Source organism: Acomys minous (assembly GCF_964271855.1).
Source record: "Acomys minous genome assembly, chromosome: 8".
In the NCBI taxonomy this organism is placed as follows: Eukaryota; Metazoa; Chordata; class Mammalia; order Rodentia; family Muridae; genus Acomys; species Acomys minous.
Genome location: NC_140489.1, coordinates 102,889,618 through 102,916,565, shown reverse-complemented (window position 1 = coordinate 102,916,565; position 26,948 = coordinate 102,889,618). Strand labels below are relative to the sequence as shown.

The following is a 26,948-nucleotide window of genomic DNA, read 5'->3' as shown; positions in this document are numbered from 1 at the left end:
AAGGCAGAGGCATGAAGTGAACTTGCTCTTTTTTTTTTTTTTTTTTTTTTTAAGAGTCTTATTTAGCTGGGTGTGGTGGTGCATGCCTTTAATCCCAGCACTAGGCAGGCAGATTGCAGTGAGTTTGAGGCCAGTCTGGTCCACTAAGCAAGTCCAGGACAGCCAAGGCTAACACAGAGAGACCCTGTCTTCAAAAACAAAAACAAAAACAAAAACCAAACAAACAAAAAGAGAGTCTTATCTCCCATTGGCCCCAAGATGACCATTTTTTTTTTTTTTTTTGTTTTGTTTGTTTTTGTTTTTTCCATGACAGGGTTTCTCTGTGTAGTCTTGGCTGTTCTGGACTCAGTTTGTAGACCAGGCTGGCCTCGAACTCACAGCAATCGCCTACCTCTGCCTCCTGAGTGCTGGGATTAAAGGTGTGTGCCACCAGCTTCTGATCTCCTCTTGACCTGCCGTTACTGGGATTGCAGGTGTGTGTGCTATCAGGCTTGGTTTATATTGTGGGGATCCAACTGAACTACCCTGCTAGCCTTAAGGAAGGGAATTATTGCTCTTTTTCTGGGGTTTGCTTCTTCGGAGTATAAAAAGACCAGCCTGCTTTCAAGGTCATCTTGGGTATGGCTTCAGTGCCAGACAAGTGACAGCAGCACTTGAGTCCCCAAGGACAGTGGAAATTAACATAAACAATTTTTCTCATCATCTCACAATCTTTTTAAAGACAGGGTCTCGTGTAGCCCAGGCTGGCCTTAAATACTGTGTAGCTAAAGATGACTTTGAACTTAGTTCTGTGCTGGAGCTTGAGGCCAGGATTCTGTATATTGTAGACAAGCGCTCTACCACCTGATGTGCAGTTGGTACCTCCCAACATTTAGTTTAGATGTTAGGGTATGCTACTGCCCACATGTGGGTGCCAGAGGGCAATCTGAAATTCATTTCTCGCTCACTATTGGGGCCGGGGGAGGGAGACCCATGCATGGACCTCAAGTGGTCAGGCTTGGTGGCAAGCAAGCACCTTTGTCCCCTGAGCCATCCTCCTGGACCCTTCCTTTAAAGGCGATACTAAAGAAGTTCTTCAAAACATTAAAATTGGATAAAGATTTCCTTCTGGGAATATAATTGGTAAAATTTACACAAGTTGGGGTATACAAATCAGGCAAGAAGTTTCCAAAGGGGGTGATGGTTTTCTTACATCTCCAAGCTCCAGGCCCAGGTAACTTAGTGTGAGCATATGGAAGTGGAAGTGGGTAACCCTCCCTGGCCAGAGCAGTTCTGTGAGGTCCTGCCTGTATCAACAGACACAAACGTCTTCTCTCTGTGTGGTGGGGTCTGCAGCTGTGGGAGACACTTGCTCTAACCAGGTATGCACTGCACAGCCAGCCTCCCACCCAGGTTAAGGCACTGGACCCTTAAGGTACGTGGCCCTTAGAGGCAGGTCTCTGCACCACGATGGGGTTCAAGATGCCCACTGGCGTGTTGTCCTTGAAGAATGAGCTGTGGAGGCCCACGCAGGGACAGTGCCCTTTACAGAGATTCTGTTCTGAGCTGAGATGGAAGAACCTAAGGACTGGACTGTATCCCTGGCGGTGATGGGGATGGCAGGACCATCAACATGGTTCCCACTGTCTCACATTCAGCCTGTGACGGCTGGACTTTGTTGATAGAAGGGATGACCATTTGGGCATCTAGGTCTTTCCTGAATTAATCTCCAAACTGTCAATCTGTTGGAGCAAGTCACCCCCACATTAACCTCCGCCGAGTGGCGTCCCAGTCATCCGTTCCTCCCCTTTGTGGATGACTAACTAACAGATGTGCTGTCCAAGCCGTGAGCACAGTGCCCCATGGGACAGTCACAGATCCCTGGTAAACTGTAGAAGTTTCCTCTGAGTTTATTGTTACAAGGCATTTCTCAGAACAGGCCCACCTTCGGCTGGATGCTGGTCAGGCAGCAGGACAAAGACCTCTTTATCCCTTCCCGCTCCGCTGTGAGAGACACAGCCTTGCCTGCCTTCAGTCTCTGCAGGACCTTACCTGAAAACAAAAAACACAAGTAAGCTGACAGTTTTATCTTAGTTTCACCACGTCGCCCAAGCAGGCCTTGAAACCAGTCCTGCCTTAGCTTCCTCAGAGCTGAAATTAGAGGCTAATATAACCCCCCCCCCAGGTTTTCCGCCCCAACACAGGGTTTCTCTGTGTAGCCTTGGCTGTCCTGGACTCTTTTTTGTAGACCAGGCTGCTCAAACTCAAGGAGACCCACCTGCCTCTGCTTCCCTGAGTGCTGGGATTACAGGTGTGTGCCACAGTGCCTGGCTGAACTCCAGCTTTTATTTTGTATTAACCAAAAGTGATTTTTGTTTTTTGTTTGTTTGAGATGCTGGGGGAGGGGGGCGGGCCAAGTCCAGAGGCTCACACATACTAGACAAGTGCAGCATCACTAAAGTGTACCTCCAACTTTCCTTTAAAACAGCTGTTCCACGTGTGGACAAGCCACACAAAATGGGAGTCAGTGTCTTCCCACAGAAGAAGGGAGGCAGTAGATGTCTGGTATGGCTTTGGGCCACTGATTACCCAATTTTCTTACTGGTCATTTTTTTATTTTTCCTTTCTGTTCACCCCACATACATACACTATGTAGCCTTGGCTGTCCTGGAACTCTCTGTTGACCAGGCTGGCCTTGAGCTCACAAGAGATCCTCCCTGTCTCTCTGCCTTCTGAGTGCTGGAATTAAAGGCATGCCCCACCACAGTTTTTGTTGTTGTTGTTGTTTTGTTTTGTTTTGTTTTTAACACACAGTCTCCCCAGGCTTGACTCCAACTCACTATATTGCCAAGGGTGCTTTTGAAATTCTGATTATCTTTCATCTTCCAAGTTCTTAGAGTTTTATGGTACCTTTCTTCTTTGGCTTGTCTCTTGTCCCGCTGACTGTCTCTTGGTGTCCTTGTCACAGCTGGAGCTGGCCAGATACATGTACAAGCACACACGTTGCCTCATGGGTGTGAGAAACACGAACCAGAACCTAACAGAGTCTAGGCCCTTAGGGAAGTTTGGTGCCTGAGGTTATAACAAAGATTTAGTGGACGGCCCTACATCAGAGAAGCAGCTGCAGGCTCGAAAAACTGATACTTAAAATGCATTAATAGAAAAAAAAAAAAGGCTCCACTTGCCTCTTGGCAGGGCTTGTTCACAAAAGGCTTATCTTCTTGGCCTGACTTTTGGGTCAAGTGGACAAGACATTGATTATCTTCTTGGCAGCTGAGGCAGTTGCACTGAAGGAATTGTGATTTTCCAAGGTGGCAGGGCAGGTCCAGGACTAGACTGTATTCTAACAACACGCTGCCCTTTGTTCAGCTGTCTGTGGGTGAGGGGCAATCAAAATGATAATAGTACAGTTTAGCTGAAAGGGCTTTAAGGGCAGAGCCCTCCTCGTCTGGCATTTGTGAGACCCCAGGTGCAGCCTCCAATGCCACAAAAATGAAACACTCTTGAGTGGTTAGTTTTGGAGATTGTGTCATGCAGTGTAACCCAGACTGACTTGGAACTTTTTACAGTCCTCCTGCCTCAGCCTCCCAGAGGACTGACTGTGAACCACCGTGTCTGGGTATAAGGATTTTATTTTATTTTACTTTTTGGTGTAAGGCTTTACATTTTTAAATTTTTATTAATTAATTGACAGGATGATCTGGAACATAATCCTGCATGCTGGGGCGCGATAGGCATGGTATTTGTTTGGTTTTGTATGGTGTCCTGTCCGAGGTACTCCCATCCACCTACCCTCTTGTGGATGTAGGCAAACCCTTTACCACGAGCTATATCACAAGCCCATGCACATGGTTTTTAATTAAGGAGAACATTAAAAAAAATTTTTTTTTACATGTATGCTGCGTGTGAAGGTCAGAGGACAACTTGTCAGAACTCGCTCTTTTTCCATAGTGTGGGTCTGAAGGATTGGCCTCGGTTGGTCGGTCACGCTCAGCAAGGGACATTTCCTGCTGAGCCATCTCTCTGGCCCAGGAACATTATTTTGGTTGACAAGGGGACACATGGTGCCTAAGGAATAATGTTTTCTGCAGACTGCTGCTTTGAGAGAGTGGTGGTGTCCCTGAGCCTCTTCCCTCAAAACGTTTGCCTTCCCCCTTCTCTTTTTCGGTAAGGAGTGCCTGCAGGAGATGATGGGGTCACACAGCGCAGTGGACTAAGGTGGCCTCCCACTCTACGCTCTGCTTGAGGAAAGAAGGCCACTGTGCTTCTCGTGGAGCAGGGACCCAGTTATTCTGGAGGAACGTGCATTTTAGGAATATTCATTTGGTAAATGGATGAGGAATTGGCCCTTGAGTTAGAAAAAGACGGGGTGTGGCTTGTCCCAGCTGCTTTCCTGGGGTTAGGACAGCCCTTCCAAACTAACTTCGGATAAAGCCCACAGCTGGGACACAAATACACCTTGGCGCGAGTCAGAAAAGCTGAACCTGAGCGCCCGCCCCCGCGAGACAACTGCTCCAGCTACATGGGTCAGGTGACTGCTTTCCCTTGGCAACAGGCTTGTTCCTAGCAACCAGGCTGCTGGTCCAGGCAGAGCGGCCAGTGGGAGAGGAGGTCGCCGCCATGAATCCCGCAGGAACCATTGGGGTCCTAGATCAGGGCAATGGAGAGGATCACTTAGGCACCACGCTTCTAGGGCCCTCGGTGCATTCCGATAACCCGCAGGAGCGCATCCAGGCCCGGCGCCTGCGCATCGCTGCTCGCCAGGAAGCCCGAAGGAGGTAAGCCGGGTGGCAGGGTGGTGTAGTGGAAGTCCAGGGTCCTAAGTGTGGAGCTGGCTGGGTGGGTGGGAGTCCTGCGGTGAGGGGTGGGTGTCCTCTGAGTGTGAGCAGGAAAGCTTTTCTTCCAGAACATTCAAGCAGTGAGTTTTGAGACAGCGAGGGCTATGTAGTGTCCCACTACTTAAAAAATAAGAGTTTCTAAGCTAGATTTAATCCAGAGGCTAGTTTGCTGACCTGATGTAATGGGCAGTGTCCTGTGAAAAATTCAAAACTCCCCAGTCAACTGAGAATACCTTATAACAAAGACCAGGACAAATACCACAAGCCTGTGAGCACATGCGATTGTTCCACACCGAAGGAAACACCTTGATCTTTTTAAAATTAAAAAATAAAATAAAGCTGAGTGTAGTGGCCTATTCCTTTCATCCCAGTACTCAAGAGGCAGAGGCGGGCAGAGCCCTTCAAGGTCCATGCTAGCCTGGTCTACATAGCAAGGCCTTGCTCCTCAAAAAAAAAAAAATAAAATAAAACTTTCATTTCAATTAATGGCCACAGTCACGGGGCCCTAGGCCATGTCTATCTACTGTAGCAAAGACTGGGACAGCTGCTTGCTCGTGCTTGCAGAAAATGATGATCATTCTCTAGAATCCATCCAAGTATTGCAAGCTCCAGACCTGTGAGGGAAGAGGTGGTGTGATGGGGGCCAACCACGCCCACATCCCCACCATGCCCACGAGGCTCTGGTCTCCTTAATAGCTTAGGCACAGTGGAAGGGACATCCATTTGGCTCCTATCCTGTGAGAGCTCTTACCCACTGGTCAACAGACTTGATGGCAGTTCTTCAGCTTCCAAGTAGTTCATTCCATTTTTACTTTTGACGAGCGGAACAGTGACCGTTAGCCGAGCCTACAGGTCCAGCAGAAGCGTAAGTTGAGAGCCCGTGCGCCCTCAACCCAGCTGGGCAACAGCATGATGATGATGATGATGATGATGATGATGATGATGATGATGGTTTGCATCTCTAGGTATCAGTGGTAACTCAGATCTTGTTTTAGTTACCCAGGTATCCTCCGTCCTCACTAACCGTTCCCTGATGACCATCAGTCCTCGTGGGAAAGGGCTGAGAGCGTCATTACAGTATGCATTTGCCTTTGTGTTCCGGGTTATTCCTCCTGGGAACCCTGCCACCTCTTTATATAGTTAATAGGTTCTGAGAGGAGAACTGGGCCTGGGTCAGGGACTGGGCAAGGCAGAAGCATCCTCGCTCTGTCTGTTGCTGTTTTCTTTGGGTAACGGATGAACTGGACTCTTGTCTAGCCTTCTGTGTGGCTCCAAATGATGCTACATTTAGCCGTCTCCAAAGCTGTCTGTGGTTCGTGCTCTTGACTGTCACTGCGGCCTTTGACGGTGACACTGGGGGATTCAGTGAAGTGTAAGACGAAACTTCCCTCCAGAAGTTTATGTTTGGGCCAATGAGGGAGAGAGGACAAAGTGAACAAAAGGAATAAGTAGCACTGTAATTATGAGCTATGACAAGGACAGCAAGGGCTGGCTGTTCTTTTAGGTTTGGTTTTTAACGCCCCGGGGCAGTTCCCAGCTACCTCCAGTTCCAGTGGAACCAGTGCCTTCTTCTAGCTTCTGTGAGCACAAGGCAGGCACATCGTACACAGACATGCATGCAGGCAACACAGCCTTTCATGTGAAATAAAATAATAATGAAAAACCTGTTCAGTACAATGGAGGAAATAGGTCTATTCCAGGTAAGGGGTGGGGTGGGGGGGCAGCTCAGTGATCTGTCATGTGCCGAGTCCCAGCACAAAAGGAAGGAAGGGAGTGACAAGGAGAGCAGAGAAAGGAAAAGAAACAAAGAAAAAGGGGGAAGAAAGGAAGAGAGGGCGGGAAGAAGGAAGGGTCCATTCCAGAATACCAAGAGCAGAGAGGAGTGCCCTACAGGCTTCTAGATTGGAGGAAATGAGCCAGGTGTTGCACGTGTCAGGAGCACCGAGACTTAGGAGGCTGGAGGAGCTGGGACAAGAGTTCTGGGCCATCCTGAGCTACAAGGACACACACACACACCCTGTCACAAGGAAACCAACAACACTAAAACAGGACAACAGAAGGTGACCACGTCCAGCTTCTCTGAGGGTACTAGAGGCTGGAGGTTCGGACTCAGGTCTTTGCGTTTTCTATTGTCCCAGCTGGTTGGTAGTGGGTGGGTTTTGTTTTATTTTCAGATTTACTTACTTTATTTTATGTGCATGATGGCTCTGCCTGAATGAATGCATGCGCATTCCCAGAGTGCACGCCTCGTACCCAAGGAGATCAGAATAGGGCACTGCATCCCCGGAGCGGGAGTTGTGAATGGTTGTGTTGTACGTGGGTGCTGAGATCTGAACCCAGGCCCCTCTGCAAAACCAAGTGTTCTTAGCCACCAAGCCGTCTCTCCAGCCCTGGTGGGTGTGCTTTACACTCACAGCGCATTTTAGTTTGGTCTCACCTCATTTCAGGGAGGCCTATCAGTCACATGTGGTCAGACCCATCATATTGCCTAGCACAGTGCCTGGGTGGTGAAAAAAAAAAATAAGAGGGATGAATTAAAGCAGTAGAGGGCTTGAAATAGAAAGCTGGTGAGACTTTGTAGCAGATCTGGACGCCACAGCCACTTTCCTCTCTGAACCCCTGATCTTTGTTCAGGGGATACCTGGGAGTATTTAGATAGAGTTGGTTATTAATAAATTGATTGATGGCCAATGTGGGAAGTTTGGGGTGGGGATGGGAATACAGTGACGTTAGCCTGGCAGTGTCCTAGGAGAAGGGAACAGTGAGTGTTCTTTCCAGAAGAGCAACGGGTAAGTTCAGTTCAGTGGATTGACCCTGCTGAGACGGGCTTGGCTGAGACTAGGAGCCCAGTGAGGCTGTCTGCTCTCTTATCTCCAAAGCGGGTGGTGGCCAGTGGACTTTGAACACAGTGGGTGGAGCTGGGGCCAGTGAAGGGGCCCCTTGTTTCCTAAGGAATGCTGGAATCCTGGCAGCTTCCTTTGTAGAGCAGCTCAGGAGCCCTTATGACTACTTAGGCACTCAGGAGTGAGGGGGGCCTCTCAGAAGTGGGAGGGAGGATGGCAAGCTCATTGGGGTGGCCTCCTTGGAGAATTCCAGACCTTTCTCTCTCTCCTTTCCTCCCTCCCTTCACCATGCAGCTGAGGACATAGGCACTCGCTGGCACACACTGCCCTTGAACGTGTGGTCTTCTGTCTGGCTTACTTTCTAATTAAAATATGAATTATTGTTCCTGAAGCTTTAAGGCGCAGACCTGACCCCGGTGAGGTCAACATGCTAAGGCTCTGGCCGCTAATCTCACTATGCTGATGAAAGAGGGCAATTAATGATGCAAGACAGAGAAAAAGGGGGGAGTTTAAACAATATGACAGCACTGGGAAGTCCATGACCCCAAGCTTATTATCTCAGTTCTGGTTCTGAAGGCTGTAAACCCCATTGGAGGCCACCACATGTCGTATTGTTTGCATAAATAAAAGCCAGACTGAGAGCAAATGCTCAGGCAAAAGCTGTTTGTTTCTGTCATTGTTGACACCAAGGTCTCTGTACCCTGGACTGGCCTGGAACTCACAGTAGTCCTCCTGCCTCAGCATCCCAAGATCCGACCTGTTAACAACGAGGATAGCTTAACAAGACTCTCTTCTTCCTGGTTTAAAGACTCTCCCCATGTGACATACCGCTCAGCGGCCAGTTTGTCCTTGGAGACATCCTGGCATTATCTAGGACCTTTTGGGACCTTCCCTGATGATGAGCAGACACAGGATGGACCTTCCATTCACCAATAAAGAAGCAGAGATTCTGGGTAGCTAAAGGCTCCAGTTGCCTAAGGTAACAGGGCCTATGCCTCCTGTCCCCAGAAGTGTCCGCACTGCTATTTAGTTGGAAGAAGTCCACATGGCTTGGAGGGAACCCTCCTGCTTCCCAGGCAATGACTCCTGCTCTGAGGTGAAGTCTGCGTTTGTAACAGTCCTCTTCACTGTTGCCTGGCTTGGCTTTGACTCCTTGTTATAAGGACACTTACCCATGAATCCTGTTCCCAGAAGCCAAGGTCACTGCAGGTTCCAGTGACTTTTGAAGGTCTAGAGCAGGACATTGTACAAGTGGACAGAAACCTGGAGTCATGGCCCTTAAGTGCTGAGCCATCTCTCCAGGCCCCAGCGTGCCTGGTCTATGCCATTTGTAGATAAAGTAAGGTAAATACATACATGCACACATACATACATACATACATACACACATACATACATACATATACACATACATACGTAAGTCCTCAGAAGCTGAGCCCCCTTTTCTTTCTTTCTTTTTTTTAAAATGTTCTGTCTGCATGTATGCCTGTAGGCCAGAAGAGGGCATCAGATCACATTACAGGTGGTTGTGAGCCACCATGTGATTGCTGGGAATTGAACTCAGGACGTTTGGAAGAGTAGGCAGTACTCTTAACCGCTGAGCCATCTCCCCAGCCCCGAGCCCCCTTTTCTTAAGTCATTCCTTTTGTGTGCTGCTCACACTGCCAGTGGTTGTAGGAAGTGTGGGCACAGCTCCCCGCTTGCTCAGAGGCGGCCTTGAACAGAGTTTCCTTTTTTTCCTTCAGGGACTCCGACTCAGGGGAAACCAGAGGCAGGGCAGAATTACATAAGGAGCTCGTATGAGTTGGAACTGATTTTTTTGTTTGTTTGTTTGTATTTGTTTTTGTTTTTGGTTTTTTTTTTTCTCAAAAGACCTTAGGGCTGGTGAGAGGGCTCCATGGGTAAAGGCACTTTCAATCAAGCCTGAGCACCTGAGTTCAGAGTCCCAGGCCCCACAGGGCAGAACCAAAGAAGAGAACTGACTCCTGCAAGCTGGGACTCCACATGCACACTGTAGTGTGTCTTCCTGTCAATGGATGAATCAAAAGTAATTTGATTTTTAAAAAATATTTATTTTGTCTTATGTATATGAATGTTTTGTCTTTGTGTCTGTGCATACACCTCATGCACACTTGGTGCTCTTGGAGGCCAGATGACCCCCTTGAATCCCCTGGAACTGGATTGGATGAGGTGGTTGTGAGCGGCCAAGTGCATGCTGGGAATCTAACCCAGGTTCTCTGGAAGAGAAACAAGTGCTCTTGACTGCTGAGCCACCTCTCCAGCCCTACAATGTAATTTTTATAAAAGAGTCATTATTTTAAAAGATTTTTTTTAAGGGCTGGAGAGCCGATCCAATGGTTAAAAGCTCATATTGCCCTTGACGTTGGACCAGAATTCAATTCTCAGCACCTTTGGGTGGTTCCCAACCAGCTATGACTGTAGTGTTGAGTTTAGACAGCTCTTCCCTCCACGGACACCCTGAGTTCATATGCACATACCCACACACAGACACACTAACCCAGAACCAAAGGCAATAGCACTTTAAAAAGATTTTAGTGTACATTTTACTCACAAGAGTTAATTAAGAGAGAGAGAGAGAGACAGAGACAGACAGACAGACAGACAGACAGACAGAAAGTAAAAGTCACATGAGAGCTGAGTGTGGGCATCTCAAAGGAGAATTACCATTAAGCAGTGGGAGCTGGGCATGGTGGTGGCAGCGCATGCCTTTCATCCCAGCACTGGGGAGGCAGAGACAGGTTCAAGGCCAGCCTGCTCTACAAAGTGAGTCCAGAACAGCTAAGACTACACAGAGAAACCCTGTCTAGAAAACAAAACAAAACAAAACAAACAAAAAACCCTTTAAGCAGTGGAATCTATGCTATTTTGGTGGCTTGAAAATTAAACCTCGGTTGCTAGAACACCCCCCACCCCCTATCCTTCCATACCCCACCCCCCACCCCCCATCCTGTCTCTGTCTTTTTGACAAGTGAGACTATAGAGGAGCTTGTGAGGTGCCTTGGGTGGGTTGTAACCCAATGTAAGACTAGGAGCCGCTAGAGTTGGACCCAGGCTTTAGGATTGGTCCTTTTACGGTAGCGGGGGTTTCGGGTGCGGTTCCCAGGAAACTGTAGGTTTGTATCTGGCAAAAAAAAAAAGAAAGGCCTTAAGCAAATGTGGCTCATTGTGGGTGTGGGGGGGGGAGGGGTGATCGGCGGGTGAGCGGGTAGTGTAGGTGGGGAGGCTGTTCTTCTTGCCCGTGGGCTCCTTTTCCCTCTCAGGCCCAAAAAGTCTCCTGTCTTTCTAAGCCTGTCTCAACACATCCTTTCAGAATTTGCTGTTTTGTTGTGCTTTCTGTTTTGTTTTGTTTTGTTTTAGACACACTCTCAACACCCCAGGCTGGCCTCAAACTCACTTGTAGCACAGGTTGGCCTTAAACTCCTGATCCTCTGCCCCCTGCCTTCCAAATACTGGGATTACAGGTGTGCGCTAACCCGCGTTCAGTTTTTCAGAACAGTTACCGAGAGACTAAGGCCTGCAAAAGAGGATGCTGTCTCTGCTGACAACATATCCAAAAGCCCTGCCCTGCCCTCTTCCTTCATCCCCCATGTCCCTTCCCCGTGTCTCTAACCAGACAGTAGAGATTATAGGTGTAGGTCACAGTCCCTGCCTCTATTAGCCATTTGAAATCTTTCTTCCCTTTGATATAGGACCTCATTATGTAGCTCAGGCTGGCTGGCCTTGAACTCACCATCCTCCGGCCCTGGTCTGTAGACTTGCTGGAATTACAGGCCTGAGCCACCATGCTCAGCTCTCTGTATTGCTTGAGATTACATTCAGCCTTTTCTGGGCTCCTAAGCAGCTCATTCCTTATACTGCCATTGTGTAAGTGACTTAAGTCAGCTGCTGGGGCTGAAGAGATGGCTCAGTGCCTAAGAATGCGAGCGCACTGTTCCCAGCATCCACATTGGGAGTCATTTTTTTAAGACTGCCTCTAACTCAGCTCCAGGGATTCACCGCCCTCTTCTGGACTCTATGGGCACCTGCACACCTTTTCCTACGAGTGCACATACCCCTCCCCCAACACACACATAGGTATAATTTAAAAATAAAAATCTTAAAAACAGAGTCAACTGCTAATACGCTCTAGAATGTTTCATGGTCGCTCTCACTGGTGTAGGAGCGACAGTCGCTTTGTGCTTCTGTGTTCGTGTGCTTGTGAAACTTAAAATTCATAAAGATGGTCAGGAGAGATGGTTCAGCAGTTAAGAGCATTGTTTGTTCTTCCAGAGGTCCTGAGTTCAATTCCTCGCAACCTCATGGTGGCTCACAACCATCTATAATGAGATCTGGTGCACTCTTCTGGCTTGCTGGTATACATGCAGGCAGAATGCTGTATAAATAGTAAAGAAATACTCGTAAAAAAAGAAAAGAAAATTCATAAAGATGAGAGCTGATAGGAGACTAAACACTTCAAGTTTGGAACAGTTTCACCAAATCGTCTTTTATTCAGATTGTTACACATTGTGTAAATCGTGCCTGATAATTTCTACATTTAAAATCTTTTCAAATCTGATGAGAGAATAGTGGTGTGTGCTCCATAGTTTTATGTCAACATGACGCAAGCTAAAGTCATCTGAGAGGAGGGAGCCTCAATTAAGAAAATGCCTCTTCAAGATTGGGCTGCAAGTAAACCTCTAAGACATTTTCATAATTAGTGATTGATGGGGAGGGCCCATTGTGGGTGGGGCAGTCCTGGACTGGGGATCCTGCGCTGTATAACAAAGCAAGCTGAAGTCAGGCATGGCGGTACATGCTTGTAATCTCAGATCTCAAGGAGGCAGGGGCAGGTGGATTGATGTGAGTTCAAATCTAGCCTGGTCTACAAAGCAAGTCCAGGACAGCCATGGTTGTTACACAGAGGAACGCTGTCTCGAAAAACAAAAACAAAACCCAAACAACCAACCAAAGAAACAAAAAGCAGGCTGAGCAAGCCATGGAAAGCAAGCCGGTAAGCAGCACCCTTCCATGCCCTCTGCATCAGCCCCGCCTCCGAGTTCCAACCCTGCTTGAGTTCCTGTCCTGACTTCCTTTAATGAGGAACAGTCTGCTTTTTGGTCATAGTGTTTCATCACAGCAGTAGAAACCCTAAGACATGATGCAAGTGGGAGGGTTCCTAGGGTTCCGTGCTGAGGGGCCCCAAACGCCCAGGCCCAGCCACCCATTGGAAAGGCCAACTGGCCAAAGAGTGATGGTAAAGGCAGGAAAAAAGTGTATTATTTTTAATTATTTATTTTTATTTTTTTGAGACAGGGTTTCTCTGTGTAATAGCCCTGGCTGTCCTGGAACTAGCTCTTGTAGACCAGGCTGGCCTCGAACTCACAGAGGTCCGCCTGCCTCTGCCTCCTGAGTGCTGGGACAGTAGGTGTGAGTTTAAACACAGAGCATCAACACTCATAACAGCATTGTCCATTTTGATTCCTTTCTGTCACAGGGAAGCCCTGGGAGAGTATTTAGACGGGAAGAAGGAAAGCGAGGAAGAGCAAAGCAAGAGCTACAAGCAGAAAGAAGAGAGCAGATTGGTATGAGCTGGCGGCAGCGGGGTCTCTCCGTGTGGTCCTCACAGTCAGGCAGGCAGCAGCCACACCTTCTGTGTTGCTGTCTCCAGGTGGGGCTGAACTGGAGTCTGTACCATCTGGGGGTTCCCTAGGAGTGAGCTTTCAGATGGTAGGTTCCTGTCTGCAGAGGTGGTGCATAAGTACTAGCACCCAGGAGACTGAGGCAGGAGGATTGCTGTGCCTTTAAGATGGGGCTAGGATATGGTATGAGCCTGTGAGAAACTGGGGCTGAAGGGGTGGGTGGGCGCGGCTCTGAGGTTAGGGTGCTAGAGTTCAGATCCCCCAAACCCATGTAAAGGATAAGTGGGCAGAATGGCAGACACAGGAATCCCAGAGCAAGCCGGCTTAGAATTCACTGTGGAAGGCTGCACGGCGGTGGCGCACACCTTCATTCCCAGCACCGGGGAGGCAGATCTCAGCGAATTTGAGTCCAGCCTGATTTACAGAGAGAGAGTTCAGGCCAGGCAGGGATACACAGAGAAACCTTGTCTGGAAAAAACCAAACCAAACCAAAACACTATGTAGACCAGGCTGGCCTTAAAAATCAGAGAGCCACCTGCTTCTACCTCCTGAGTCTAAGATTAAAGGTATAAACCAACATGCCGAGCCTTATATATTTTTAAAATAAATACATTTAATTTATTTTATGTACCCCAGGATGTGCCTGCATGGTGCATGTCGCAGCCAAAGGACAGTTTGTGGCAGTGCAGTTTCTGGGGCTTGAACTCAAGTCTTTAGGCTCCGTAGCAAGGCCCCTTAGCCAGTGAAGGGCATCTCATGAGCTCTCTAAATTCTTTCCAGAATAGTCTAGCTTTACAAATTCTCATCTCTTTGTTTTTCAGAAATTGACTAAACTCCTGCTCTGTGGTACTGAGTTGGTGACAAATATCCAGGTGGCTACAGACATGAGAGAGAGCCATAGGAGGGTTGAAGAAGAAGAGACAAAGCGGCAGAGGTGAGGCGTTGACTGCGCTTGCGCACTGCCGATGTTCTCTGAGCCCTCGGGAATCCCCCCACCTCCTTGCCTTCCCCCTCACTTCCTCAAGTGCCCCAAGATGTGTGGGTATGAAAGGAGTACACCGCGCCCCTTGCCCTCGGGCAACACAAACCACTCAAACATGGTTTGTTCTAAAATTGAGATTAAATGTATAGGGTTGTAGGAAGTCACATGAGGAGACTTTTGGGTTTCTCTGCAGAGGTCGGAGGAAACTCAGCAGGCTTTTTGGGTCGGTCTGGACAGCCAAACGGGCTTTAGGCTGTTGAGTAGGCATTGAACGCAGACTCGCAATCTCAAAATGTGCTTGGGGTGGCAGGTGTGGCTCACAGGGTGCTGAGGGCCGCAAGACTGACTCTTGCAAATGAAACTTGTTGAGTCGGAGTTGCTGACAAAGCAGATGATAACGGGGTAGGGTGGGGTGGAGGTGAGAGTGGGGGTGGGGTGGGGCACACCTCTGAAGTCAATACCCACCTCTGCCAACAATCTTTTCTATGGCTCTAAAGCGGCAGCGGGACTGATGGAAACCTGGCCTTGGAGCGCCCCCTAGTGTTCACCTGCAGAGGCGACTGCAGACTCAGATGAGGCAAAGATAGAACCGCGCTTAATGACAAAAGTGACACTTTGTGAAGAAAACACGGGGCTTTCTTCCTTTTATCTGGGCTTATCTGGTCCTGGGAAACAGTGTGGCTCGTTTTGTGAAGTCTGGCACACAGGACCGCTACCCGAAGTCATGCTCCAAGATGATGTTGCTGTGGCTGGGATTTAGAGGTGTTGTTTCAAGACAACATGACAGTGAAGGTTTGGAGGGGAGAAGGAAGGTGAAAAACAAAACAAAAACCCAATAAGCTCCATATTTAAATCAATTAAATGAATGGGCCCACAGACATCTCAGTGTTAGGTACATAGGTAGCACCGTATTTTAGAAAAGAAAAATTGTAATAGGTACCGTGTACCCTGGATAGGACAGTGGAGTTACAGGAAATGATCATAGGATATCTATGGGTGGCCCCTGTCATTAAAGGAGTCCAGTCGGTGGGGCGCACGCCTTTAGTCCCAGCACTCAGGAGTTGGAGGCAGGCAGATCACTATGAGTTCAAGGCCAGCCTGGTCTACAGAGTGGGATCCAGGACAGCCAGGGCTACACAGAGAAACCCTGTCTCAACAACAACAACAACAACAACAACACAAAAAGCCAAAAAAACAATTCCCCCCAAAACAACAACAACCAAAGTTTGTGCTCTCGTTTGGTGACAGTCATATAGAGTTAAAGGCATTCCCTGGTGTGCTCCTAGCCACCATTTTCAGAAGAGCTATCGTCTTAAAACTTAGGCCTTCTTCTCTACCACATCCTCAGTGTGTCCCTTCCACAGGGCCTCTTTGGCATCTCTAAAAGGCACTCCTGATTTTCTGTTACTGATGATGATGGGATTTCCTTCCGGTCTTGTACAACCCACTAGTCTAGTCGAGGGTGAGGGACCAGGCTGCTGAGGCTATGCCGTTAATAAAAAAACGTAATATAAGAATTTAGGGGTTGGGTGTGGTAGCTCATGCTGGTGTTCATCTCAGTACCAGGAAAGCTGAGGTAAGCGAGTAACCTCAATTTTGAAGCCTCGCAGGGGTACCTATTGAGTTCCAGGCCAGCCTAGACTAAAGCTGAGAATGTCAAGAAAAATACATTAGGTACCACTTGTGATGTGGCTGCCAGGTACTGCGCCCTGCCTCTGAAAACACCATGCCGTTTTATGAATCCTAACAATAGGTGTACCAAGGCCACCAAGGCCGAAGTCTCATCCTCCCCACTGGACAGAGGCGGGAAGAGAAGCTAGCAGGGGCTAAATGGCTTGTCTTGAGTCCACGAGCAGTAAGGTCAGGATGTGACTCTTAGCTGTTTGTAATAACTGCAGCGCATCACCACCTCACCAGCCCAGCTGGCCTGACGTGTGTGCATGGATGCGCTTTAACGTCCACTTGGTTTTGTCTGTTCGTTTGTCTTTATTTTTATTTATTTATTTTAAGGTTTTTCTAGACAGGGTTTCTCTGTGTATCCTTGACTGTCCTGGACTCACTTTGTAGACCAGGCTGGCCTCGAACTCACAGCGATCCACCTGCCTCTGCCTCCCAAATGCTGGGATTAAAGGTGTGCGCCGCCACAGCCCCGGCTGTTCTTATTATTTTTTAATCAAGATTGGAATTTATGAAGAAGAGGTTTTGCATGATTCACTTGTCTTGATGCTTTGACAAAGCACCCGACAAGATCAGTTTAGAGAAGGGAGGGTTTGTTTCGGCTCACAGTTTGCAGTTATATGGTGGCACAGAAGCCCCATCAGCAGCTTGAGGCAACCAGACACACTGCATCTGAGTCCAAGAGCTGGAGATGAGTGCAGGTGCTCAGCTCTGCCCTGCCCTGTACTCACCTCAGACTTCAGCCGGTGCATAGGTGTTGCTGGAATTTAGAGCTGGTTTTCCTACCTCAGTTGACTTAATCTTAACATGACCTCACAGACACGCCCAAAGCTTTGTTTCTATGGTGATTCTAAACCCTACCAAGCTGACAAACAATATTGGCCACTTTAAAAACATATATATATGAGCCGGGTGTGGTGGCGCACACCTTTAATCCCAGCACTCGGGAGACAGAGGCAGGCAGATCGCTGAGCTCGAGGCCAACCTGGTCTACAGAGCGAGTCCAGGACAGCCAAGGCTACACAGAGAAACCCTGTCTCAAAAGACCAAAAAATAAAAAACAAAAACAAAACAAAAAAAGCAAAAAACAAACAAACAAACAAAAAGCAACAAAACAAAAAACCCCCATATATATTACAGTGCCTTGCCTGCATGTACACCTGCAGGCCAGAAGAGGGCATCAGATCTCATTATAGATGGTTGTGAGCCACCAATTGGTTGCTGGAGGTTAAACTCAGGACCTCTGGAAGAGCAGTCAGTTGGCCACTTTCAATGTAGATCTGAGCACCAGCATTAAGAGAGAGAGCCAGGCGTGGTGGTGTGTGCCTTTAATCTTGGCACTTGGGAGGCAGAGGCAGGTGGATCACTGTGAGTTTGAGGCCAGCCTGGTCTACAAAGAGAGTCCAGGAGAGCCAGAGCTGTTATACAGAGAAACCCTCTCGAAACCGCCCCCTCTCAAAAAAAAAACAAAAACAAAAACAAAACCTAAAAGAAAGGCTGTGGAGATGGACAGCTCAGTGGGTCAGGGTGCTTGCCATGAGGCTGATGAACTGAGTTCAGCCGGGGACCCACGTGGTGGAAGCAGAGAACTGACTTCTTCAAGTCACCCTCTGTTCTCCACACACAGGCTGTGGTACATGTGTGCCTGCACACGTATTTGTACGTACACACACACACACACACACAGACACACTAAATAAATAAATAACATGAAATACAAAGTTAAGCTGGAAGGAGTATCCCCAGAGTTTGGTTTTACTCTGGGCGTCTGAGGGAAGAGCCTGGCCCCTGGAGCCATGGAGCTCTGGGGAAGCCGCTCCGGGAAGGCAGGACCTAGACCACCCAGCATGTTTCTCTATTCACAGACTGGAGAAGTTGGAGAATGAAGTTAAGACCAGCCAGGACAAGTTTGATGAAATCACGGCTAGGTGGGAGGAGGGCAGGAAGAAGCGGATTCCCCAGGAACTGTGGGAGATGCTCAACTCCCAGCAGCTGCACTGTGCTGGCCTCATAGAAGACAAGAACAAGCTCATCAGCGAACTACAGCAGGCAAGGGTTGCAGCAAGGGGCCGGCCTGCATCCGGGCTGAGGGGGGGTGTGGCCCAGCAAGGGGCCGGCCTGCATCCGGGCTGAGGGGGGTGTGGCCCAGCAAGGGGCCGGCCTGCATCCGGGCTGAAGGGGGTGTGGCCCAGTGGTCCTTGGTTGTCCCTGCCTCACTTTATCAGCTAGCATGTGACATAATTCAAGCCGGGGTGGTGTTATACACCTGTAATCCCAGCACTTGGAAGGCTGACGCAGGGGGACACCAAACTCAAGGCCAGATGGGCTGTGACAATGAGATGACGTTGAAAAGAAAAAAGAAAAAGAAAAGGAAAAAGAAATCTACTTAATTGGGGTTTTTGTTTGTTTGGTTTGGTTTGGTTTTTGGAGACAAGGTTTCTCTGTATAGCTGTCATGGGGTCACTCTGTAGACCAGGCTGGCCCTGAACTCATAGATTCACCTGCCTCTGCCTCTCCTTGATTGTTTTTTATGCTGACTGAAGCTCCTTACTTATCCTGCGTGCCAGCTCTCTCACGTACATGGTCCCAGTTCTGTGACTCATTCTGTGTGTCCCCCTTTGCTCTGTCAGTTGCTTCTAAAAACTCTCAGAAGGTTTTGAGTTTGGCACAGTCCCGTTTGTCTGTTTTTTATTTTGTTCTCACGGCAGATCTACTGTTCCAAGGCTTTTCCTGTTTTCTCCCAGGTACTTGTTGTTTTAGGCTTTGCCTTTAACTTTTTATTTCATTTGAGTTAATTTTTTTTATGACAAAGGGGAGAGCACTATTTTATATTTTACATGTGAAATGTCCAGCTATTTCAATAATGCTTTCTTGCTTTCTGTCTGTCTGTCTGTCTATCTGGCTTCCTTTCTCTCTTTTATTTTCAGTTTCTGGGGTCAGTCTTATACAGTTCACATTGGCTTTGAACTCAATCTGTATTTCCGAATGACTTTGGACTCTCATCTTCTTGCTTCTGCCTCCTAAGTACTGGGATTGCAGGTTGTACATCGCCGTATTTAGTTTGTGTGGTGCTGTGCACCAAATCTAGGGCCAGCTTTGTGCTAAGTGAGCATTTTACTAACTGAGCAGCCGCATCTCTGCCATCAATAACATTGAAAGGGCTTTCACCATAGTGTGGACTTGTTGAGAACTATTGGGTTGAGGTTAGGGATGCAGCTCAGTGGTAGAGCTCTCGCCTAACATGCTCAAGGCTCTACCAGGTACTGCCTGCCTCTGTCTCCTGAGTGCTGGGATTTAAAGCTGTACACCACCACACCTGGATTGATTTCTTTCTTTCTTTCTTTCAAACCAAGTCCTGCTATATAGGTCAGGCTGGCCTTGAGCTCACTCTGACACCTCAGGTGGCCTCAGACTCACTTGGTACCCAAGGCTGACTCCCATCCACACACTCTTCCTGTCTCCAGGCCCTTGCCCTTACGCTGCCTTAACTCCTGGTGTTTCCAGATTCAAATGAGCAGTGGTCAGTTAGGTGTGCTTGGGACCTCTTGCTTCTGTCTCTTTCTGACTGACTCCACCTGTTGGCTTCTCAAGGAGTTAAAAATAAAGGATGACCAGTATGTGAAGGACCTAAAGAAACAGTCTGATGACATCAGCCTGCTTCTGGAGAGGATGGAGGAGCAAGTGAAGAACGTGATGAAGAACTTCTGCCAGGAGCTCCTTCACATCGAGGTGAGGGGCTTGTGGAGGCGCCTGTCCTGACAGTCCAATGTGGGGCCGGCCCCCTGCTGCCTCCATCCTCGGATTTCTGTCTCTGATTTTAGGGCTTGTTTGCTCATCCGTTCATTTATTCAACAATAGTCAGGTGTCTACTGTATGCTGGGCACTTGGTGCTGGGACAAGAGAGAGAGAAAGAGAGCCATGGACAAAACGGAGCTACCACCGGAGCCTGTACTCTCATGGGGGACAGCCAGAACCAGACATATGAATTCCTAGGGTCAGAATGTGGCAGAGCAGACAGGGTGGAGTGTTGTGCAGTCAGTTTTCTGTCCCTGTGACAAATACTGTAACAAGATGGCTTTAAAGGGAAAGGACCCCCTTTGGCTGGTGGGTTCAGAGTCTGTCATGATGGAGAGGGTGTGGGGCCGAGCAGTTCATGTTGTGAGGGTGGACAGCAGAGAGGAGTATGCCTAGGCTAAAGGATGGTCTTCTCCTACCTAGATCTGTTGTTGACAGAGGGTATTAGGCTCTCAGAGGCTTCTCTACCCTGGCTAGTTCCCAAATAACTGACACAGAGAGACCACAAGTTATTTTATAAGCTTAAAGCATAGGGCTGGGCAGATATCTACCTTCCAAGCTATCTCCCTATCTCCCAGCTACACATCCCAAGTTACTCAGCAGAAGCCGTCCTGTCTGGGCTGGCTCTGCTCCATCAGACTGTCCTCATGGCCCCGTGCTCAAGGTCCGGTCTGCCCCATGGAAATTTCCTTCTCTCCAGCTTCCTCTCCTCCTGCCACATCTTCTGCTTTCTCTCTCCTCTCTCTCACCTCCTGGTCTCTTCTGGACCCAGACCTGGGAACCTAAGCCCCACTCACCTCTCTTCTGCCCAGCCCAGACTGTCAGCAATGTTATTAACCAATCAGGTATAACTGGGGAGTGAAAGTACGCACCATCATTCGGTGTACATGAGAATGCTTGTCTGGGGTCTAAGCAGATCTTGGGGGTCAGTAATTAACAATGAAATAAAATACATTAGCAGCACCAGACCAACCCCCAACAGCTCCCCATTTTTTCTGTCTAAATAAAAAGGCTTTTTCTTATAATAATAAACTACATACAGTAAGAACAAATATGAGATTTGCACCCAAATTATTTTCTATCATAGCTTGTATTTAACAACCTAAAATTTTTATTTTTACCTAAAAATAATGTTTATCAAACATTTTCTAAATCCTAAAAAACTTAAGCCTAATTATGAGACTAAACTGTTTAGTTTTCAACCCAATCAGAGACTGGAGAAGGAAATAATATTATCTGAATTAGCAGGAAGTGCAGGAAAGCAGCTTCCAAAACTATAGAAATGACAGAGACAGTTCACTGTCTGGACAGCTACCTCATACCTCTATAATGTTGGAACATCTTCAGCCTTGTGGCCCAGCATATCTGGCAGACATAATTGTGAAGCAGGAACTATGAGGACTTGCTCACCCTGTCTTGTTAGAGCTTGGGAGTCGACTTCTCCATCTCCACGTTTGCCTATTTTTGGACAGCATCCTGTCTGCAGGGAGGACAGGGCATTTCTTTGGCCAGTGGCTAGCTTGCCACATTAGAAGCCATCTCCTAACCGAGATTCTTCAATGCTCACTATCTATTCAGGGTCCTAATCTACTGTCACCCACACTTAGGGTGTGTCACCCACATTTAGGATGGCTCTTTTCCTTAGTCTCACACTGTCCAAGAGGTGTGCCCAAAGCAGTCTCCCAGGAGCCTCTCAGTCCTGGGAGAGATGAACCACAGGGAATATGTGAGGGAAGTGAGTGCTCCAGAACCATGGTCGAATGGAGCTGTTTATTTGCTGGAACACAGCTGGTGACATGAGGGGATAGAGACAGGAAGTGACAAATAAGAGTCAGGGATCAGTGCCTTCAATCTGAATGGCACTTCCAAATTAAGATTGGGTTTTAGGTCTCCCAAAACTGGAAGAGAGACAAGAGGGCTGGGCCGTCTCTGATTGTCACTCACTTCGCTTCTGCAATGTCAGGCCTTCCCAATCAGCATGTTTTCTTTGTCTCGTGGGGCCCGGCCATTGCAGTGCTAGTCAAGGTTGAGGTGCATCAACGTGTGCCCTATGGCTGCCAACATGCATGCTTTTCTGTCTCCAGTACTGGGCCTCTGACAGACTAAGCCAGTGGTTCTCAGCTTGTAGGTCATGACCCTTTCACAGGGGTCGAATATCAGATACCTGCATATTAGATATTTACTTTACATTCATAGCAGTAGCAAAATCAGTTGTGAAGTAGCAATGAAATAATTTTACGGCTGCTCACCACAGCATGAGGAACTATATTAAAGGGTCACAGTATTAGGAAGGTTGGGAACCACTGGACTAAGCTATGGAACATCAGGCAAGCTTTCTCTCAGAATTTATGAGACGTATGCATACGCTAACTTCCATGCAACTCTTTCGGCAGTCATTTGTCCACATGGAATTTGGCAAGTTTATGTCTGTATGTGACTTCATTCGTCTATGTGACTTTGCCTGTGCAACTAGGCACTCGTGTTACCTGAATGTTCTTTGGTACTGGTGGGACCCCCCCTCTCCACAATGGAAGCAGACACGAGGCCTTTTCTCGTCTTGGTTGCAGAAAGCCTTCGAGTTAGAAAGACAAGAGTTGCTGTCCAGTAATAGGAAGAAATGGGAGCGAGCGCTGCAGGCTCACAATGCCAAGGAGGTAATGGGGTGGATGAGGCTTGGGGGTGGGGTATCCAGGGCAACCCGTGGACAGCCTGTGGGCATCGTTGGATATGGCTGAGCCTTGAGCCTCAAGTGCCCTGAGTAGAACTTGTGTGGCTCCTGTTCCTTTCTGAGCTCCGTCATAAGGCAGTGCGGCGTTGAAGGCTGTGTCTGATGGATAGATGCCAATTTTGCAACTTGCTGGTTCCACTCCAGCCATAGTATTTGTGGCCCAAGAAAGTGGTTTGATGGTTTTTTGTTTGTTTGTTTGTTTGTTTGTTTTGAGACAGGGTTTCTCTGTGTAGCCTTGGCTATCCTGGAACTCTCTTAGTACACCAGACTGGCCTTGAACTCACAGAGCTCCACCTGCCTCTGCCTCCCAAGTGCTGGGATTAAAGGCGTGCGCCACCACCGCCTGGCCTTCTTTCTTGTTTTGAGAGAGGCTCTCATGTAGCTAAAGTTGGCCACAAACTTTCCATATATTCAAGGATGACTTTGATCTTTTTGGTCCTTCTGCCTGCCTCCCCTGAGTGCTGGCATCATAGCTGTGCAACATTTCATCCGGTTTATGAAGTACTAGGGGTCCAACCAAGGGTTTCCCCTGTACACACTAAACAAGCACTTCACCAGCTCAGGGAGCTTTTAAGACACATTCGTCTTAATTACTGTTGTTGTTGATGTTGTTATTATTGTTGTTGTTGTTTAAGATGGTCTCACTATGTAGTCCTGGCTTGCCTGCAACTCCTTATGTAGAACAGGCTGGTTTTGAACATATGAACATGCTTCTGCCCCTTGATTACTGGGGTTGCAGGCATGTAAAATCTAGTTTTAAGACACATTTAAAAAAATAGCCTAGGTGAGCTGGAGAGATGGCTCAGAGGTTAAGAGCACTGGCTGTTCTTCCAAAGCTCCCGAGTTCAGTTCCCACCAACCACATGGTGGATCATAACCATCTATGGTGGGGTCTGGTGCCCTCTTCTGGCCTGCAGGCACACATGCAGGCAAATACTGTGTGAGTAAGAAATAAATCTTTAAAAAATAAGTGTGGGAATATTGTATCACTTCATTTCATAGTTCAAAGAGCAAAGAAGTGACATGAATAAGGCGCATTTGACATCACCGTTCATTATCGTTTTGCAGTGTAAAGACTAGGTTATACAGTGTGCTTAATGGGGTTTTTGTTTGTTTTTGCTTTTGTTATTTTTTTTTGAGACAGGGTTTCTCTGTGTAGCCTTGGCTGTCCTGAACTTGCTTTGTAGACCAGGCTGGCCTCGAACTCACAGTGATCCGCCTGCCTCTGCCTCCCAAATGCTGGGATTAAAGGTGTGCGCCACCACGTCTGGCTAATTTTTTTAAAAAATTATGTGAATGTGTGTATGAGCCCACAGAGCCAGAAGAGGGCATTAGTTCTGGTGGAGCTGGAGTCACAGTCATGTGGAGTCATGCCTGTGCCGGGAACTGAACTTGGGGGTCCTAGTAGGAGCATCATTCTCCCTTAACAGCCGAGCGCCTCTCTGCAGTTTCAGCGATAAGAACCTAGCTAAGGCTCCCAGGACTCAATGCCGTTGAGTGTGGTTCCTTTGGATGCCATCCCTGTCCACGAGACTTCCAGGCCTAGTGCTGTTGTGCCCTGCTGGTTGGGGTCCGTGGAGCTGGGCAGGAGGCTCCCTAGTTCTGTTGTCCGCCCGCCCTTAGTTGGAGTACCTCACCAACCGGATGAAGAGAGTGGAGGAGTATGAGAAGCAGCTCAGCAAGCAGCGCGCCTGGGACTGGGAAGAGTACAACACAATCAAGATCAAGCTGGAGCGGGACGTGCAGGTGAGAGGCTCCTCCCCGCGCCGGGGTCAGGTGGCCGGAAGGGGTCAGACGCCTCCGAGGGTCTCAACTGAGCTACCACCCAGTGTCTTAGAGGCAGCATTTATCTGCTCTCTTCTACTTTCATTTCTTTTTTTTTCTTTTTCTTTCTTTCTTTCTTTCTTTCTTTAAATTTTTGGTGGGCAGGGACAGGGTCTACTGTAGAGGGGCAGTTACTGCACGGCTAGGGATGGAGCCAAGGGTGTGATGGTTCATGCCTATAATCCCAGAGTTTATGAGGTGGAGGGAGAGGGATTAGCAGTTCTACGTCATCGTTGGCTATATAGGGAGTTGAAGACCAGCTTAGGGTCAAAAATCAAGCAAACAAGCAACACTAATCTATACTTACTACATAGCAGTCAAGGATGGTTGTGTTGAGGCTAAAACCTGAGCTGACTGACAGTGGGGCACAGATGCTAAAATTATATTAAGCACAAAGAGAGAAAACGAAGGGCCAGCTGCATCTATCATGTCACTGTGCCCTGCCGAGGTGGACTGTGGGAGACATGGGTTTCTGAGTTGCGTAGGGTCCGTGGCTACACTACCAACAACCCCCCTATGCCATTGCCTCTGGGACCACAGTGGGAGTTGCCTTGCATCTGAGATCTGGTGAAGCCCAAAAGGGTTCGGGGCTGGTGCAGCACACTCAGCCCATTGGCTGTGCCCAAGGCATTGCCTGGCGTTGCTCTCAAGCAAGACCAAGAGCATTTGTTTGCCACGGAGGAAGCAAAAATGGCCAACGAATAGTCAAATGTGTGTGCAGGCAGAGATGCAAATCAAAACAGTCAGACGATGGGATGCTGCCATTTATCCTCATGGATCCGGTTGCGCTGGGCTTGGCTTAGAAAGTCGGCATATAGTTCAATTCTTTGAGACTGCGAAGGGAACCTGATCCAAGTCCTTTAGCGCCAAGGTTTCTGTGCTGTATTTGGTGAAGTGAGATACTGGAAGTGGTCCACAAAGCTAACAGTGTGGTACTGGGGGCACTCCACCAGCGCCTGGCAAAGCAGCCAGTAGTGGATACAGAGCATCTATCTCCCCACAGTGGTTCATCAGCTCCTTCTGCCAACCCATGGCAAGGCAGGAAGCAGTGCAGCACCAGCAGCACAGTCTGGCGTGCAAGCATCAAGTAGCTAGAGGAGACTACCGCAGAGCCTAGTGCTACTTTTAAAATGGTGTGTTTTGCAGTTTCTTTCTTAACCCAGCTAGCATCCAAATAATCGAGGCTGAGCTATTATATTGTTTAGTAAGCTTTATGGCTCAACAACTGAGCGCCATTAATCTGTTTTCAACCCTCTAAGCTAATCTGGCTCCCTTTTTGCCAAAATCCCTGAGATATTTGCATTTTATGGCTTTTTCTACTCCAGCCATTCTTTTCTCCTGTCTCTTGGACCTCTCTGCCCATGGCTTAATCCTCACTTCCTCTCCCTATCTCCTCCCCCACCCCCTGGCTGACAGGAAGCCCAGGCCTATTTTTTCTCCTGCTCAGTGATTGGCTATTAAGCAGCTTTATTGACATAACAGAGGGACAATTGGGGAGCAGAGTTTATACAACTTTGAGACAGGAAATCAGAGCTTAAACTACACAATAGCTTTATGCATACACCTCTGTTCTCTCCAACCCTTACTTTGTTTTTTTTTTTTTTGAGACAAAGACTCACAGAACAGAACAGACTAGCTTCAAACATGCTCAGTCTTCTTGCCCCCTCCCCCTACCACACACTTTGTCACTTCCCAGTTAGTTCTCCTTGAGGATGAATGAACCCAAGAGGCATTTTAATAACTACCTGGAATCACTGTCTTTAAATTCCTTGAAAGGAATATGCAGTCTAGAGGAGAGATAGGGAGGAGGTATGTTAAATCCGCTCTTACCCAGAAGAGGAGCATGCTAGCTTCGGATTTGCTTCAGCCTCTCTCTTCCTTAAAAAAAGTAAATAATTAGCTGAGCTGGGGAGATGGCACAGGATAGTGCTTGCTACTAATATAACCTGACACTGGACACACAAAAAGCTGGGCATGGTAGCATGTCCCTGTAATTCCAGTGTGAGGGAAATGGAGGCAGGGTGGCCAGCCAGCCTAGATGACTCCGTGAACTCCCAAGTTCTGTGTCTCAAAAAATAAGGTGGCTAGTGATTGAGGAAAAAAGCCTGATGCCAACCTCTGGCTTCTATACATGGTACCCACATGCATGTAGTCCTGCACACTACATACTTAAAAACAAATTAGTGAATTTGTTCAGGATTTCACCATGTAGAGCAGGCTAGCCTGGAACTCACAGACCCTCTGCCTTGGCCTCTGGAGGGCTCTGTTTGCAGGTGTGCACCATCATGCCCGGCCTCTGCAATCATTTTCCCACAAGTTGGCAGAGTAACCTTTCTGCAGTGTCTGGACTCCCCTGCTTAGCAACCTTAGCGATACCTCCTTGCCGTCCAGTGATGGTTTAAATCCTCAGCTTGGCGCGGCTCAGCTGCACAGGCCGCCTCGTCCCCAATCAGCCTTGCCGCCTGCCTCAGGTCCTCAGGTGCCCTGCTTTCTCCTGAGACCTCTCCCCCTTGCTTCTGTATCTCACAAGCCATTTCCTCTCGCCAGGGCTGACAGTTCTCGGTGTCACCTCACTAACTCCTACTCATCCAGGTCTCAGAAGTCATGAGGGCACCACCACCTCAGAGCTATTTCCTAGTCCTT

The 26,948-nt window shown here is 48.2% G+C and overlaps 1 protein-coding gene across 2 annotated transcripts in view; it reads left to right on the top strand.

Moving 5' to 3' along the window:
- The first annotated feature begins 4,534 nt into the window (after positions 1-4,534).
- The window catches only part of DRC1 (dynein regulatory complex subunit 1), a 35,640-nt gene continuing 13,226 nt past the window's right edge, over positions 4,535-26,948 (top strand). For both annotated transcript variants that reach the window (XR_014780909.1, XM_084791722.1), the window contains exons 1-7: positions 4,535-4,757; positions 13,155-13,242; positions 14,121-14,233; positions 17,824-18,007; positions 19,550-19,687; positions 22,321-22,407; positions 24,105-24,227. Coding sequence is in view for 1 of the 2 variants with exons in the window: in XM_084791722.1 (XP_084647848.1) it covers positions 4,600-4,757; positions 13,155-13,242; positions 14,121-14,233; positions 17,824-18,007; positions 19,550-19,687; positions 22,321-22,407; positions 24,105-24,227 (891 nt within the window). In the remaining variant the exon portion in view is untranslated. The remainder of the gene's footprint in view (positions 4,758-13,154; positions 13,243-14,120; positions 14,234-17,823; positions 18,008-19,549; positions 19,688-22,320; positions 22,408-24,104; positions 24,228-26,948) is intronic.